At 36.8% G+C, this 12,723-nt stretch overlaps 1 protein-coding gene across 6 annotated transcripts in view; it reads right to left on the reverse strand.

The window, feature by feature from the left end:
• The window catches only part of RASA2 (RAS p21 protein activator 2), a 126,175-nt gene that overhangs the window by 91,738 nt on the left and 21,714 nt on the right, over positions 1-12,723 (reverse strand). For all 6 annotated transcript variants that reach the window (XM_046002271.1, XM_046002268.1, XM_046002269.1 and 3 more), the window contains exons 2-3: positions 9,231-9,348; positions 2,515-2,618 (exon numbers count right to left, since the gene is read on the reverse strand). In XM_046002271.1, the coding sequence (XP_045858227.1) occupies positions 2,515-2,618; positions 9,231-9,348 (222 nt within the window). The remainder of the gene's footprint in view (positions 1-2,514; positions 2,619-9,230; positions 9,349-12,723) is intronic.

The following is a 12,723-nucleotide window of genomic DNA, read 5'->3' on the forward strand; positions in this document are numbered from 1 at the left end:
TTTAGTATTCCCATCCTTTATATGCCACAAAGAAGTATTTGTAAATGGCTGTTTAATTGACTTGAGGATGGGGCCTCAGGGGTGATTCATAATTGAAGGTTTTCTAAAGAGACAAGAGTCTGCATATAAATAAAACGTCAAAAGAAGAAATACAACTAGGAAAATACAAAGTTATTAAATTGTATCTTCCTTGGCTTTCAACAAGTTGAATAAGCAATCAAAAGAGTCAAAATTGACAGAGAGGCAGATAAAGATTCAACACTACCAAAAATGCCTTTTGTGACAAAGAAAAAATACTTGTTATGTATACAGCTGAAAAAAGTTAACATATTTAACAAGTATGCAATACAACAAAATCCACCCAAATGAAAAATGGACATAAGAATGAAAAATTAGTTCATAGAAGAAAAATGTAAAAGACTAATAAACATATGAAAAATTCCTCAAGTTCACTGATAATCAGAAAAAGACAAGTTAAAAAATACTATTTTTCACCTATCAAATTGCAAAAAAATTTTTTCAATGCTAATATCCAAGAATAACTAGGGTATGGCAAAAAAATTTTTTCAATGCTAATATCCAAGAATAACTAGGGTATGGCAAAATGGTTATGCCCTTGTCATGTCTGGGGGAATTTAAATTAGTAAAGTATTTCTGGGGGCCAACGTAAAAAATAGAGAAGAAATGTTAAAAATTATTCATACCCTTTAACTCAGTATTTTTACTTCTGGAATTTATTCTAAGAAAAAGAGACATGCAAAAGTGTATGCAAGAAGGATGTTCATAGCAACACCATTAAGAGTACCAAAAATCTCAAAACATAACTGTTCACCAACGAAGAAGTAGCTCAAATAATACATTTCTTTTCAAAGGCTATTATTTAACAAATATTTTTGAAAAATACTATGACAGGGGAATAGGATCATAGATGAAAAAAAGGGAAAAGACTGAATAGTACAATGTAATAATACAAATGCATAAAGAATGGAAAGAAATACATAAATTATTAACTGTAGTTATTTCTGTGCACAGTCACTACTAGTCACTAAGAACTTCTAACAGTTTTAGAATTAAAAAAATATATACTGTTTTTAAAGGTTATTTGATTTCCTCTAAAATGATTTGGACAGGGGCGCCTGGGTGGCTCAGTGGGTTAAAGCATATGCCTTCCACTCAGGTCAGGATCCCAGGGTTCTGGGATTGAGCCCCGCATCCAGGCTCTCTGCTCAGCAGGGAGCCTGCTTCCCCTGCCCCTCTGCTTCCCTCTCTGCCTGCTTGTGATCTCTGTCTGTCAAATAAACAAATAAAATCTTTAAAAAATAAAATAAAATAAAATGATTCTGATAAACTTCAAAAAAGGCCTGTCAGAAAAATGTATAAGCAAGATTTTGATGATTTAAAAAGAAAGAAGCAGTAAGCAGGAGAAGGAAACAAACTACTTTTTTTTTTTTTTAAAGAATTTATTTATTTATTTGACAGAGAGAGAGATCACAAGTAGGCAGAGAGGCAGGCAGAGAGAGAGGGGGAAGCAGGCTCCCCACTGAGCAGAGAGCCCGATGCGGGGCTCGATCCCAGGACCCTGAGATCATGACCTGAGCTGAAGGAAGAGGCTTAACCACTGAGCCACCCAGGCGCCCCGGAAACAAACTACTTCTTAAGGAGTTCAGGAGCAAAAGCCGAAACAAATTAGGTGGTAGTTAATAGGACAAACTCAAATAAAGCTTAATCATTTAAACTGTGGAAGACCTAAGTATATTTCAAATCAGAAGAGAGAGAGAGATGACAAAATTCATGATACTAAAAAGTGAGAGGATAAGGCAAGTAAATTATAGACCTCTACCACATTTTATTAAAATCTAGACACTAGAGCAAAGACCATGAATGTGACACATACATGTCCATTTCCCTTTGTTCTACTACATGCCCACAGATCACACCCCAGCCTTCGACAATTATTTAAGAGACAGAGTTAATGGTCACCAACACAGCCAGAGAGAAAAACACATGTCTAGATTAAAACGATTTATTATTTCGATCAGAAAACCTTGAAAAATAAATGTTCTTTGGGGGATCAAACACTGTGATCTTTGGTAAAAGCACTCTTTGAAGCATTCAGCAAATACTTATCAAACATCTATTAAATGTACGGCACTCTGTGAGCGATAATCTCTACCTTCATAAATACCATGTTCAACTAGAGAGTCCAGATATTAAATAACAAACTGATGAACGAGTGTAAAGAGTACTATGGAAAATGCCCCATCAGGTATTTTGGAAACATATGAATATGACACCATGATGGGGGGCTGGGAGAGATCAGTCAAGACACTTCCAAAGTGTTACTGCATCTGAGCATACAAATTAAAAATAAGATTCACAAATGAACTTGAAGACTAGAGAAAAGGATTAGAAATGTTGAGCATGTACTATTCTGTTTTCAACATTTTATACTTAGTGAAAGAATGAATATAAACACCAATGCTGTGATTAAAGATAATTATGAATAGTACATACCTATACGAAGATCTCTTTGTAAAACATTCTTATCGTAAACATAGAAAGACAAATACTGGAAAGTTCTTGGAATCTCAAAATAAAATTCTTCACTGAAAAATGGGCTAGAGAGAAAAGAAGAAAGCTCATTAAATTTAAATCTGACAGTTTCTTCATATAGTATTTTCAATTAAATAAGTCACAGACTAAAACACCATAGGGAAAAGTTTCAAAAGCTACACAATTATTCCCTAGGCTGTTTCAACTAAATCCTGTATAAACTAAGGTGAACTCTGAGAGGACCTCAACTGCCAAGTAAAGCTCTGAACAGTTTTTCAGGAGTCCTAAGTACAGAAGACCCAGTTATTACCTGGGGTCATATTCACCTAAAGTGGACACAAATGAGAGCTCAGGACAGTGTCATTCAAACCATCATCATCTCAGAAATATGTATAGCTACATTAATCACAATAATACATAACACAAATGGGTAATGTTACATAAAGCATTATTTTAAAATATTTTTAAGAAATTAAGACAGGTCTTAAAAAACAGGTTTTTAAAAAATCAACTTTATTAAGGCATAAAATATATGTAATAAATAATAAAACTAGTTTAAATGTAATAATAAAATCTAGTTTAAATGACTGGGGTGCCTGGGTGGCTCACTCAGTTGAGCATCAGTCTTGGTTGATGCTCACATCATGATCTCCAGGTCATGAGATCAGCCTGCATCAGGCTCAGGAACTGGATGTGGAGCCTACTTGAGAATCTCTCTGCCTGTGACTCTCCCCTTGCTTACTCATGTGTGTGCTCTCTAAAATAAATAAATAAAATCATTAAAAAAATGAAGTACAGAGTTTAACGATTTGATAAATTTATAAGCCTGTGTTGCTTCTATCCCAATCAAGATATAGTAACATTTCTATCTCCCCATAAAGTTCCCTTATAATACTCTGCAGTTACCCTGCCATGCCCACAACAGCTAACTAGTGATCTCATTTCTACTATATAGATCTGTTAAATAGTAAGTACTCTTGTGCCTAGCTTCTTTACTCAGCTTAACAACCATGAGACTTTTCCACTTTGTTGTGTATATAAATAGTTCATTTGTTTTAATTGCTGCATAACATTCCATTCATGAATATTCTATAATCTCTTCTTCTAGTAGTCATGTTTCTGGTCTGGGGTATTAAATATAAAGCTGCTATAAATATGTTTATACAAGGCTTTTTCTGAATGTATGTTTTCAATTCTTTTGGGTAGGTAACTAAAACAGTGGAATTGCTAAGTTAAAAGGTAGCCTGGGTGGCTCAGGCGACAGTGTCAGGCAACACTGGTTCAGTGTCTGCCTTCAGCTCGGTCACAATCCCAGAGTCCCAGGTCGGGCTCCCTGCTCAGCAGAGCCTGCTTCTCCCTCTGCTGCCCCTACCCCTCACCCTGCTAGTGCTCTTTCTCTCGCTCTCTCAAATAAATAACATCTTTAAAAAGAAAAGGTAGGTGAATTTTTAATTTATAAGAAACTGTCGAACTGTTTTCCAACATTTGTACACCAAACAAATGTGTACCGTTTATGCTTTTACCAGCAGTGCAGGAGAGCTCCAGTTATTCCATATCATCGTCAACTTGTGCTACTGAAAGTCTTTAAAATTAGCCATTTTACTGAATGTGATATAAATTTTTACATCTGTATAATCTCTACTCCAATCAAGATACAGAACATTTCTATCTCCCCAGACAGTTCCCTTGTGAAATCACCTCCATACTGTCACGGGAACCAGTGATCTGATTTCGGTCACGACACATTATGTTCAAGAATCTATAATGACAGAAATGATTTTAAACTGCATTTCCTTGATGACTAATGAAGATGAATATTTTTTCATGTGCTTGCTGGTCATTTGTATATATATTCTTTTGGGAAATATCTGTTCATTTTTCCTGCCACTTTTTAAAATTGGCTATCTTTCTTATTGGTTTTATTTTTGTTTTTAAATAAATTCTAGATGCAAGTCCTTTGTCAGAATATTTTCTCCTAGCTATGTCTTGCTGTTTCCATTTTCTTGACAGTGTCTGTTGAAGAGCAAAAGACTCTGATTTTGACGAAATCCAGTTTATCAATTTTCCTCTTTTATGACTAGTGATTTTTACATCCAGAGTAAGAAATCCTTGCCTATGCCCAAGTTAAGATTTCTTCCTATGAAACAAGTCATTTTTAGATTTTAAGAATATATTTTGATGTTTAGATTCTATGAAGACATGAATCTCTAAAGTGCTAGTAAATATCTTTTGTTAACAGCACCTTTTTGCTGAGAATGTTTAAAGAACTAAAGGATACTTTGAAAATGCCACCATAAAATGCAGTCTCTTTAGGATGTCTTGACTTAAAAACAAGCTGAAATGCAAGAAAAATATCCTTACAGAAGTTATTTCTAATCTTGTCCAGAAAACAGTTGACTGAGCTTTTAGCTGTTTCTAATGCCTAGTCAACTCTTGTTAATGTATTTTTTACTTCAAATGTAATCAAAATAAACTTTGAAAAGCTGGTCAGTCAATGGAGCACTTGGGTTAAGCATCCCACAACTCTCAGTTTTGGCTCAGGTCACGATCTAGGGTCAAAGGATAGAGCCCAAGCACAGGGCTCCAGGCTCCATGATCAGCACATAATCTATTCCAGATTCTCTCCCCAACTCTCTCCCCATGTGCACTTTAGCAAATAAATAAATAAAACCTTAAAAAAAAAGTTGGTCTATCAAAATAACCAGAGTCCCCTAATTAATCTCAACATAAAAATTGACACACAAACAATGATTAAGCAAAGACATGGCATGTTTAAGTATTTTTCTCCTTTGCATCATTTTATAAACAATTAGAAAATGGAGAATTTCCTTTATACATCACATGTACATATTCACATATTATTATTTATTTATTTTAACTTATTTATTTGAGGGGGGGAGCAGAGGGAGAGGGAAAGATGGTGTTAAGCAGACTCCATGCTGAGCATGGAGCCGGCCACTGGGCTTCATCTCACCACTCTAAGACCACAACCTGAGCCAAAACCAAGAGTCTGACACCTAACTGACTGCCACTCAGATATGCCTCAAATATTATTTTATTTTATTTATTTATTTGACAGACAGAGATCACAAGTAGGCAGAGAGGCAGGCAGAGAGAGAGTGGGGGAAGCAGGCTCCCCTCTGAGCAGAAAGCCCAACACAGGGCTCGATCCCAGAACCCCGGGACCACAATCTGAGCCGAAGGCAGAGGCTTTAACCCATTGAGCTACCCAGGCGCCCCTCAAATACTATTTTAAAAACAGATTCTAAAACCAAGTGAGAACACTACAGAATTATTCACTAAGTCATCTGGATCACTACATCACCACAATGTCGACAACCTATTCCCCCACAACTGGGTGCCCACATCTTTAATTAATTAATTAATTAATTAACTAATCAACCTACGGAAGAAAACTTTTCAGTAGACTGGTAAGGAGCAATGACAAGACCTACACAGCTTTAAAAACAACATTCTATTGCTATCACTGACATATGATCATGCATATGACTCCTAAGGAAATTCCTGGCATGGGGAAGAAAAGCACTGGGCATAAGCAGTATTACTGTTCCTCAGTTTGTTTATATACCACTCAGTTTTTAAAGGATTTGAGGTAAAAATTCAAAGCTATAGATTCTATATGTTACCCTTCCTTACCCGTTATGAAAACTCTATATCCGGACTACCTATAAAAACTGTAATATCCAGAACCCATAAAGACCTAAATGGTATCTACTGACTCTTGACTTGACAGCTTATCACATTAAAGGAAGAAAACACTGACATGAAAGCCAGATTAGCAAGGCATACTCTTTCACCTTATTCTGCAAGGAAAAGTGCTAGGGGAAATCTAGAATCCAAGAAGCACCTATCTAACTATAACCTAAGATAACCATGGTTAATCTTAAAATATCTTCCAAGTTGCTAAGTATCTAAAAAAGTAACTTAAGATGGGTAAGAATTATTATTTTCACCATCTTTTCCCAACACAAATATCTAGAAAAGCAAGGGTTTAAAAAAGAAAAAGCTAATTTTAGTCACTAATTTACAAAGCTACATATTAGAAACTACCACATGTATTCAATTTATGGACAATTACTAGCTTTATATATCACTGATTTTTGTGTGATATGGTATCAGTGTACACTGAGTAACAAATTGAGATTGAGACAGTTTCAGGTTCCAATCTGTTTTGCTCCTAACTTCCTATATTATATGCACAAATTATTCAGCCTTTTGGTGACTCAGTTTCATCATGTATAACATATAAATAACAACAGAATTCTAAAAAACAGGGACAGGTGATTTAACTAAAGATGTGAAATGTACTACTTCAAATTTTGGGGGGCTATTAAAGTATTTTCAGCTTTACACCATGTCTTTCCTTGAAGAACACTATAGACATTCAAAATTACAAACACTGACAATAAAGACACAAAGGGAAAAGCTCCAGAGGGGAAGGAAAGGGGGAAGTATAATGAAAAAAGATTATGAGAAAAAGAGCATCAAAAAATAAATTCCCAAAATGCAATTTAAAGGAGTCAAGACACTCAGTACTTTATCCACATGTTCATTCCAACAACTCCCCACTCCCTTGTTTTGAGTCTTATCTCTGACCAAGACCACATCCTGCCAGCACAGCTCTGTGCTAGAATTATGTCCACAAACACTATTACAGGGCAGAGGTGGCACACTCCAATTTTATGAATTAGAATTTACTAGGATATTGAGTGCTATTACACTTTCAAAAGATGAGAAATTTTCCCAAGAATCCATTCCCTTACAATGCCCTACTTCAGTGATTTGTATAACTTTAAGAAATAATTTATTCTCAAGAGAAATAAAACAATGATGTACTCTGAGAAAAGTTCAAATGAATAGGCAAAATTTAGCCTAGAGAACAAACTGAGGTATATGATAGTTGTTTCCCAAAACTTGAACGATGTCATGTCAAATACGGTTTGAGGTATTCTCCAGAAATCCAAGAGATAGAATTAGCAACAATTAAAAAGAAGGTATATTTTGAGGCAATGAAAGGCCACATGAAAGCAAGCACTGCATCTATCTTGCTCTCATGGATGTATGAATAAAAAGCACCCAACAAGCTCTTGGCATATAGAAGGTTCTCCGTTTTATAGATATTGAATAAATGTAAGAACTGTCTTAAGAGTTAGAATAGTTTTGTTTTTTTTTTAAAGATTTTATTTATTTATTTGACAGACAGAGAGGCAGGCAGAGAGAGAGGAAGGGAAGCAGGCTCCCTGCTGAGCAGAGAGCCTGATGTGAGGCTTGATCCCAGGACCCTGAAATCATGACCCAAGCCGAAGGCAGAGGCTTAACCCACTGAGCCACCCAGGCACCTCAAGAGTCAGAATGGTTCTAAGACCACATAGGATGCTCAGGAGGCAATGAACTCTGGTCACTGGAATGAACGTTATTAAGCAAATGTCAGATGACTGCTTGTCAACAGTAACTGTCAGAAGGAACTAAGTGTAAGACAGTTGATTAGTCCAGCTCAATAAACATTAAGGCTCCTTCAAACACTGAGATTCTGTAATTCTAAAAACAAATCCAGAATGGAAAAGAAAAGTTTCAGGTAAAAAAGGTCTTTTTTTTTCTTTTTAAAAACATTAATTTTATTTTTAATATTTTATTTATTTATTTGACAGGCAGAGATCACAAGTAGGCAGAAAGGCAGGCAGAGAGAGAGAGGTGGAAGGAGGCTCCCTGCTGAGCAGAGAGCCCAATGTGGCATTTGACAGAACCCTGGGATCATGATCTGAGCTGAAGGCAGAGGCTTTAACCCACTGAGTCACCCAGGCACTCCATTCTATTTTATTTTAAAGTAAGCTCCATTCCTAGTGGGGTCTGAACTCTCTATCCCAAGATCAAGAGTCACATGCTCTACTGACTGAGCCAGCCAAGTGCCCCTAGGCACTTAAAAAAAATTTTTTTTATTAACACATAATGCATTATTTGTTTCAGGGGTACAGGTCTGTGAATTATCATTCTTACACAATTCACAGCACTCACCATAGCACATACCCTCCCATCATCCAGCCATCCCATCCCTCCTAGCCCCCTTCCCTCCAGCAGTCTCAGTTTGTTTCCTGACATTAAGAGTCTCTTACGGTTTGTCTCCCTCCCCAGTCCCATTTTATTTTTCCCTCCCTACCCTCCAAAGCCCCCCGTCCCCCCTCTCAAATTCCTCGTATCAGTGAGATCATATGATAATTCTCTTTCTCTGACTTATTTCACTAAGCATGATACCCTCTAGTTCCATCCACGTTGCTGCAAATGGCAAGATTTCATATTTTTGATGGCTGCATAGTATTCCATTAAATACACACACATCTTCTTTACCCATTCATCTGTTGATGGACATCTAGGCTCTTTCCAGAGTTTGGCTACTGTGGACATTGCTGCTATAAACATTAGGGTACATGTGCCCCTTTCGGATCACTACATTTATATCTCTAGGGTAAATACCCATTAATGCAATTGCTGGGTCACAGGGTAGCTTATTTTCAACTTTTTGAGGAAACTACATATTGTTTTCCTGAATGGCTGCACCAGCCTGCATTGCCCCAACAGTGTAGGAGGACAGTCTGGAAAATGTATAAAATTTATTAATCAATACATATCTATGAAAGATAATTTATCAATTTTTTACAAACCTTAAAGACTTTTCTACAACCTGGGTACGATAAACTTCTTCCTGATCCAAATTTATGGTGCAGAAACAATCTCTCATTTTGTTGGGTCCAAGATATGGCAATAAATTTTTTGCTTCACCTGTTGACAGAAAAATTGAAATTGGTGTTAAGTACCACCAAAAGCTTCATGCTAAACCTTATACAGGATGAATTCAATCCAAAAGAACATGGAAGATACAGTACACACACACACACACACACACACACACACACAAACCCCAGTGATTATAGAGACAAAAGGTGATAAACTTGGTCCAGTGAGACTGAGAGCTGTGTGTAAAGGGGAGTGTGAGGTCATATTATATCATGGTTTCCCTGCTTCGAGAAAGGGCAATGCCCCACGTTGTGCTCTCCAGCCCAATCACCAGCCACCTCAAGGACTTGACTCCACAATTAATCCCTTTCCTTTATCATCATTAATTTTCCTCACTAGTGGATCACTCCCAGCAGCACATAAATTAGCTTTCGCTATTTCCCAATTTAAAAAAAAAGCACAGAAAGAAAAAAACTCCCTTGACTCCTCCTCCCTTGTGGCATCATTCCATTTCTAGACTCCCTTTTATAGCCAATCTTCTGAAAAGCAATCATTTCTAGACACACTGTCTCTAATTTCTCACCTTCCATCCATTCTTCAACCCTCTCCCCAGTCAGCTTCTAACTATAAAGACACAGCAAATGCTCTAGCGAGGGATGCCAACGCTTTCCATGTTGCCAAATCCAGTGACCATTTCTCTGTCCTCATCATACCTGATCTGGAGGCCCTATTTAAGTAAAAGTGAACACTAACATCCCTCCTTCAAAATGCCCTTTTCTTGGCTCCCACAATACAGTATTTCTGGCATTCCTCCGATATCCCTGGCCCTCTGCCTACTTCTTTCCCTCCTCACCTCTAAATGTTGCAATGCTTCACAGCTCGGTTCTGGACCATCTTCTTCTCTTCTTTCCCTGTGCAAACTCCTTCAGTATGGTGTTAATGCTGATGCCTCTTAGGTCTGCACTTCCAGGCCTAATCTCTTCTCCTCAACACTAGACATGAATATTCAACTACCTCCTTGGATATCCAGTAGGCATCTCAAATTTAACAAGTCCTAGACAAACCATCTGATTTCCTCCCCTAAAACATGTTTTTCCCCCAGTCTACCATTATCTTCCTCTCTTTTTCTTATCATCCTCCCCAAACCTCCCCCCATCCAGTAAATCCAGCAAAACTCCAAAATATATCCCAAATCCAACCACTTCTCCTTGCCTTCACTGGTATCCCCCTATAACCCACTCTCCACCAGAGTGACCATTTAACATATTCTTCAGGGCATTCAGTCCCCTGCTCCAAAACCATTCCATTTCACTTAGAATATAATCCCATTTCTAAATTCCTGTTTTCATGGTCTACAATGCTCCACTGTCCTCTCCTCTCTAACCTGTTTTCTTCCCACTCTCCTCAGTGTTCACCCTTTTTCCATTCATCACCATGCCAAGTTCATTCAAGCTTAGGGCGTCTGCTTGAAATGCTCTACCCTACAACTTGACATGGCTGGTTCTGCTTACCACAGGTCTCAGCTTAAGTGTCACTTCCTCAGAGAAACCTTCCCTGATTATTCTGTCTCAAGCACATATTCCTGCTGCCATACTCTATTTCTCTGTTTTCTTGATAGCATTTATAACTATACAAAACTAGTAATTTCTGCATATTATTTTCTGCATCTCTCATTCTTGAGGTCTGAGAACTTGTTAATCACCAAAATCTGAAATCGTGACTGTCATACAATAGGCACTTGAGAAATATTTCTTGAATGACCATTAAGGAAGCTAGTAAGTCTAGTTTTGAAGTTCTTATGAGATGCTCATGGGCCAAAAGCACACAGAAACATGTGTGCTGAATTCAGACTCCAGTGTACTCAATTAGGAAAGCAAGGCAGTTGGCATAAGCATTGCCCTAAGAAATGAAACTAACATTCCTCCTTTACCTCTATTACTAAGTGGCTAAATGGCTTCAGACAAATCACTTAAGCACAGCTTTCCTGAGGACAATTTGGGCTAGATAAACTTGGGTCTCTGTCTGCTTATCAACTTTAAAACGAAAGGCCATTTAAACCAATGTATTTTAACAAAGCTTAACGGAAACTTAAGAAGCACCTATGAAAAACTCAATAAACCATTTTTTATTACAATGAGAAAGTCAGTGAAAGATAAGACACTAAGTTTGTCATTGAGAGATTTTTTTAAAAATCAAGATACCACTTAAAAAGAATAAACATACTATATTCAACTCAAGTCAAAATCAGGAATCTTTCAAATGATTAAAAAATTGACAATATGGGTTGGCCTTTACAAATAAACCAGTTTCCAAACAGGAAAAATTAATATTTATTTGAATTTATATCCATCATTCTCCTCTTCCTAAAAGACTACATGTCCCTCCTTTTATCCAAATCTGATTCCCTCGCTCTCATTCCACAACACTATTCACCAACTCAGTTTTCATTACTCTCAACCTTCTTCTCCTTTAAGTCTTTTTTCTTTGATGTCTCTTCTCTATATAATCCAAAGTGTTGTTTTTTTTTTAAACCCCAAATCCCACTAGATCACCATAAAGGGCCTAGAATGTAAACAAATTAAGAATTAAATCATAATAAACATGCTCTATATCTAATGGGGGAATTTGGAACACTAAATCACTGCCCTTGAACAGCTTCCCATTTCATTCACATTAAGTGCAGCATGAGAAAACCACATTGTATAAATGTATACCTATCCTACCACCCACCTTTTTAAGGGGGATATAACAGGGATTATTTTGTGTGAAGAACCCAATGAACCTGCCATTATCAGATATTTACTTAGAATAAGTAAAAACGTAACGTCTACATAATATACGAAACACACTCAACATTATCTCCTGTAAAAGTTTTCATCATCTGTACTCATTGAATACCTGTCACTAAGCTATGTTTAAATAAACTACACTGAAGGTGAATTCATCTAATCAATGCCCAGGTCACTAATCATACAAATATGCTAATAAAGTCAGCTACCAACACTTTAAACTACAGTAATTAACTAGCACTTTATAAAAAACATAAATCAAAATAGTTAACTGCCACTCAATACAAAAATAATTGAAAGTGAAATAATGAACAGTTAGAGAATAAAAAATGGTGCACCCATTATATCTCTAAACAGAGATTATCTTAATAGTGCACACTTTACATCAAGCTACACAGAGACAAAAGTGAGGAACTTTGAAAGGCTGTACTTGTCTCATATGTGGTATTTGCATAGGGCCTCCCCTATGTTCTAATGGAAGGAAGGGACGGAAGGAGGAAGGAAGGAAATACCACTACTGCTCCTTGAAAACTTATTCTATAACCTCTGCTCCAATCCTTTCCTTCCTACTCACAGCCTGAAACTACAATTCGGCATCTGATTCTAGTTCTTTACTAGAACCTTCAAGAAC

The sequence above is a fragment of the Meles meles genome, chromosome 4 (assembly GCF_922984935.1).
Source record: "Meles meles chromosome 4, mMelMel3.1 paternal haplotype, whole genome shotgun sequence".
In the NCBI taxonomy this organism is placed as follows: Eukaryota; Metazoa; Chordata; class Mammalia; order Carnivora; family Mustelidae; genus Meles; species Meles meles.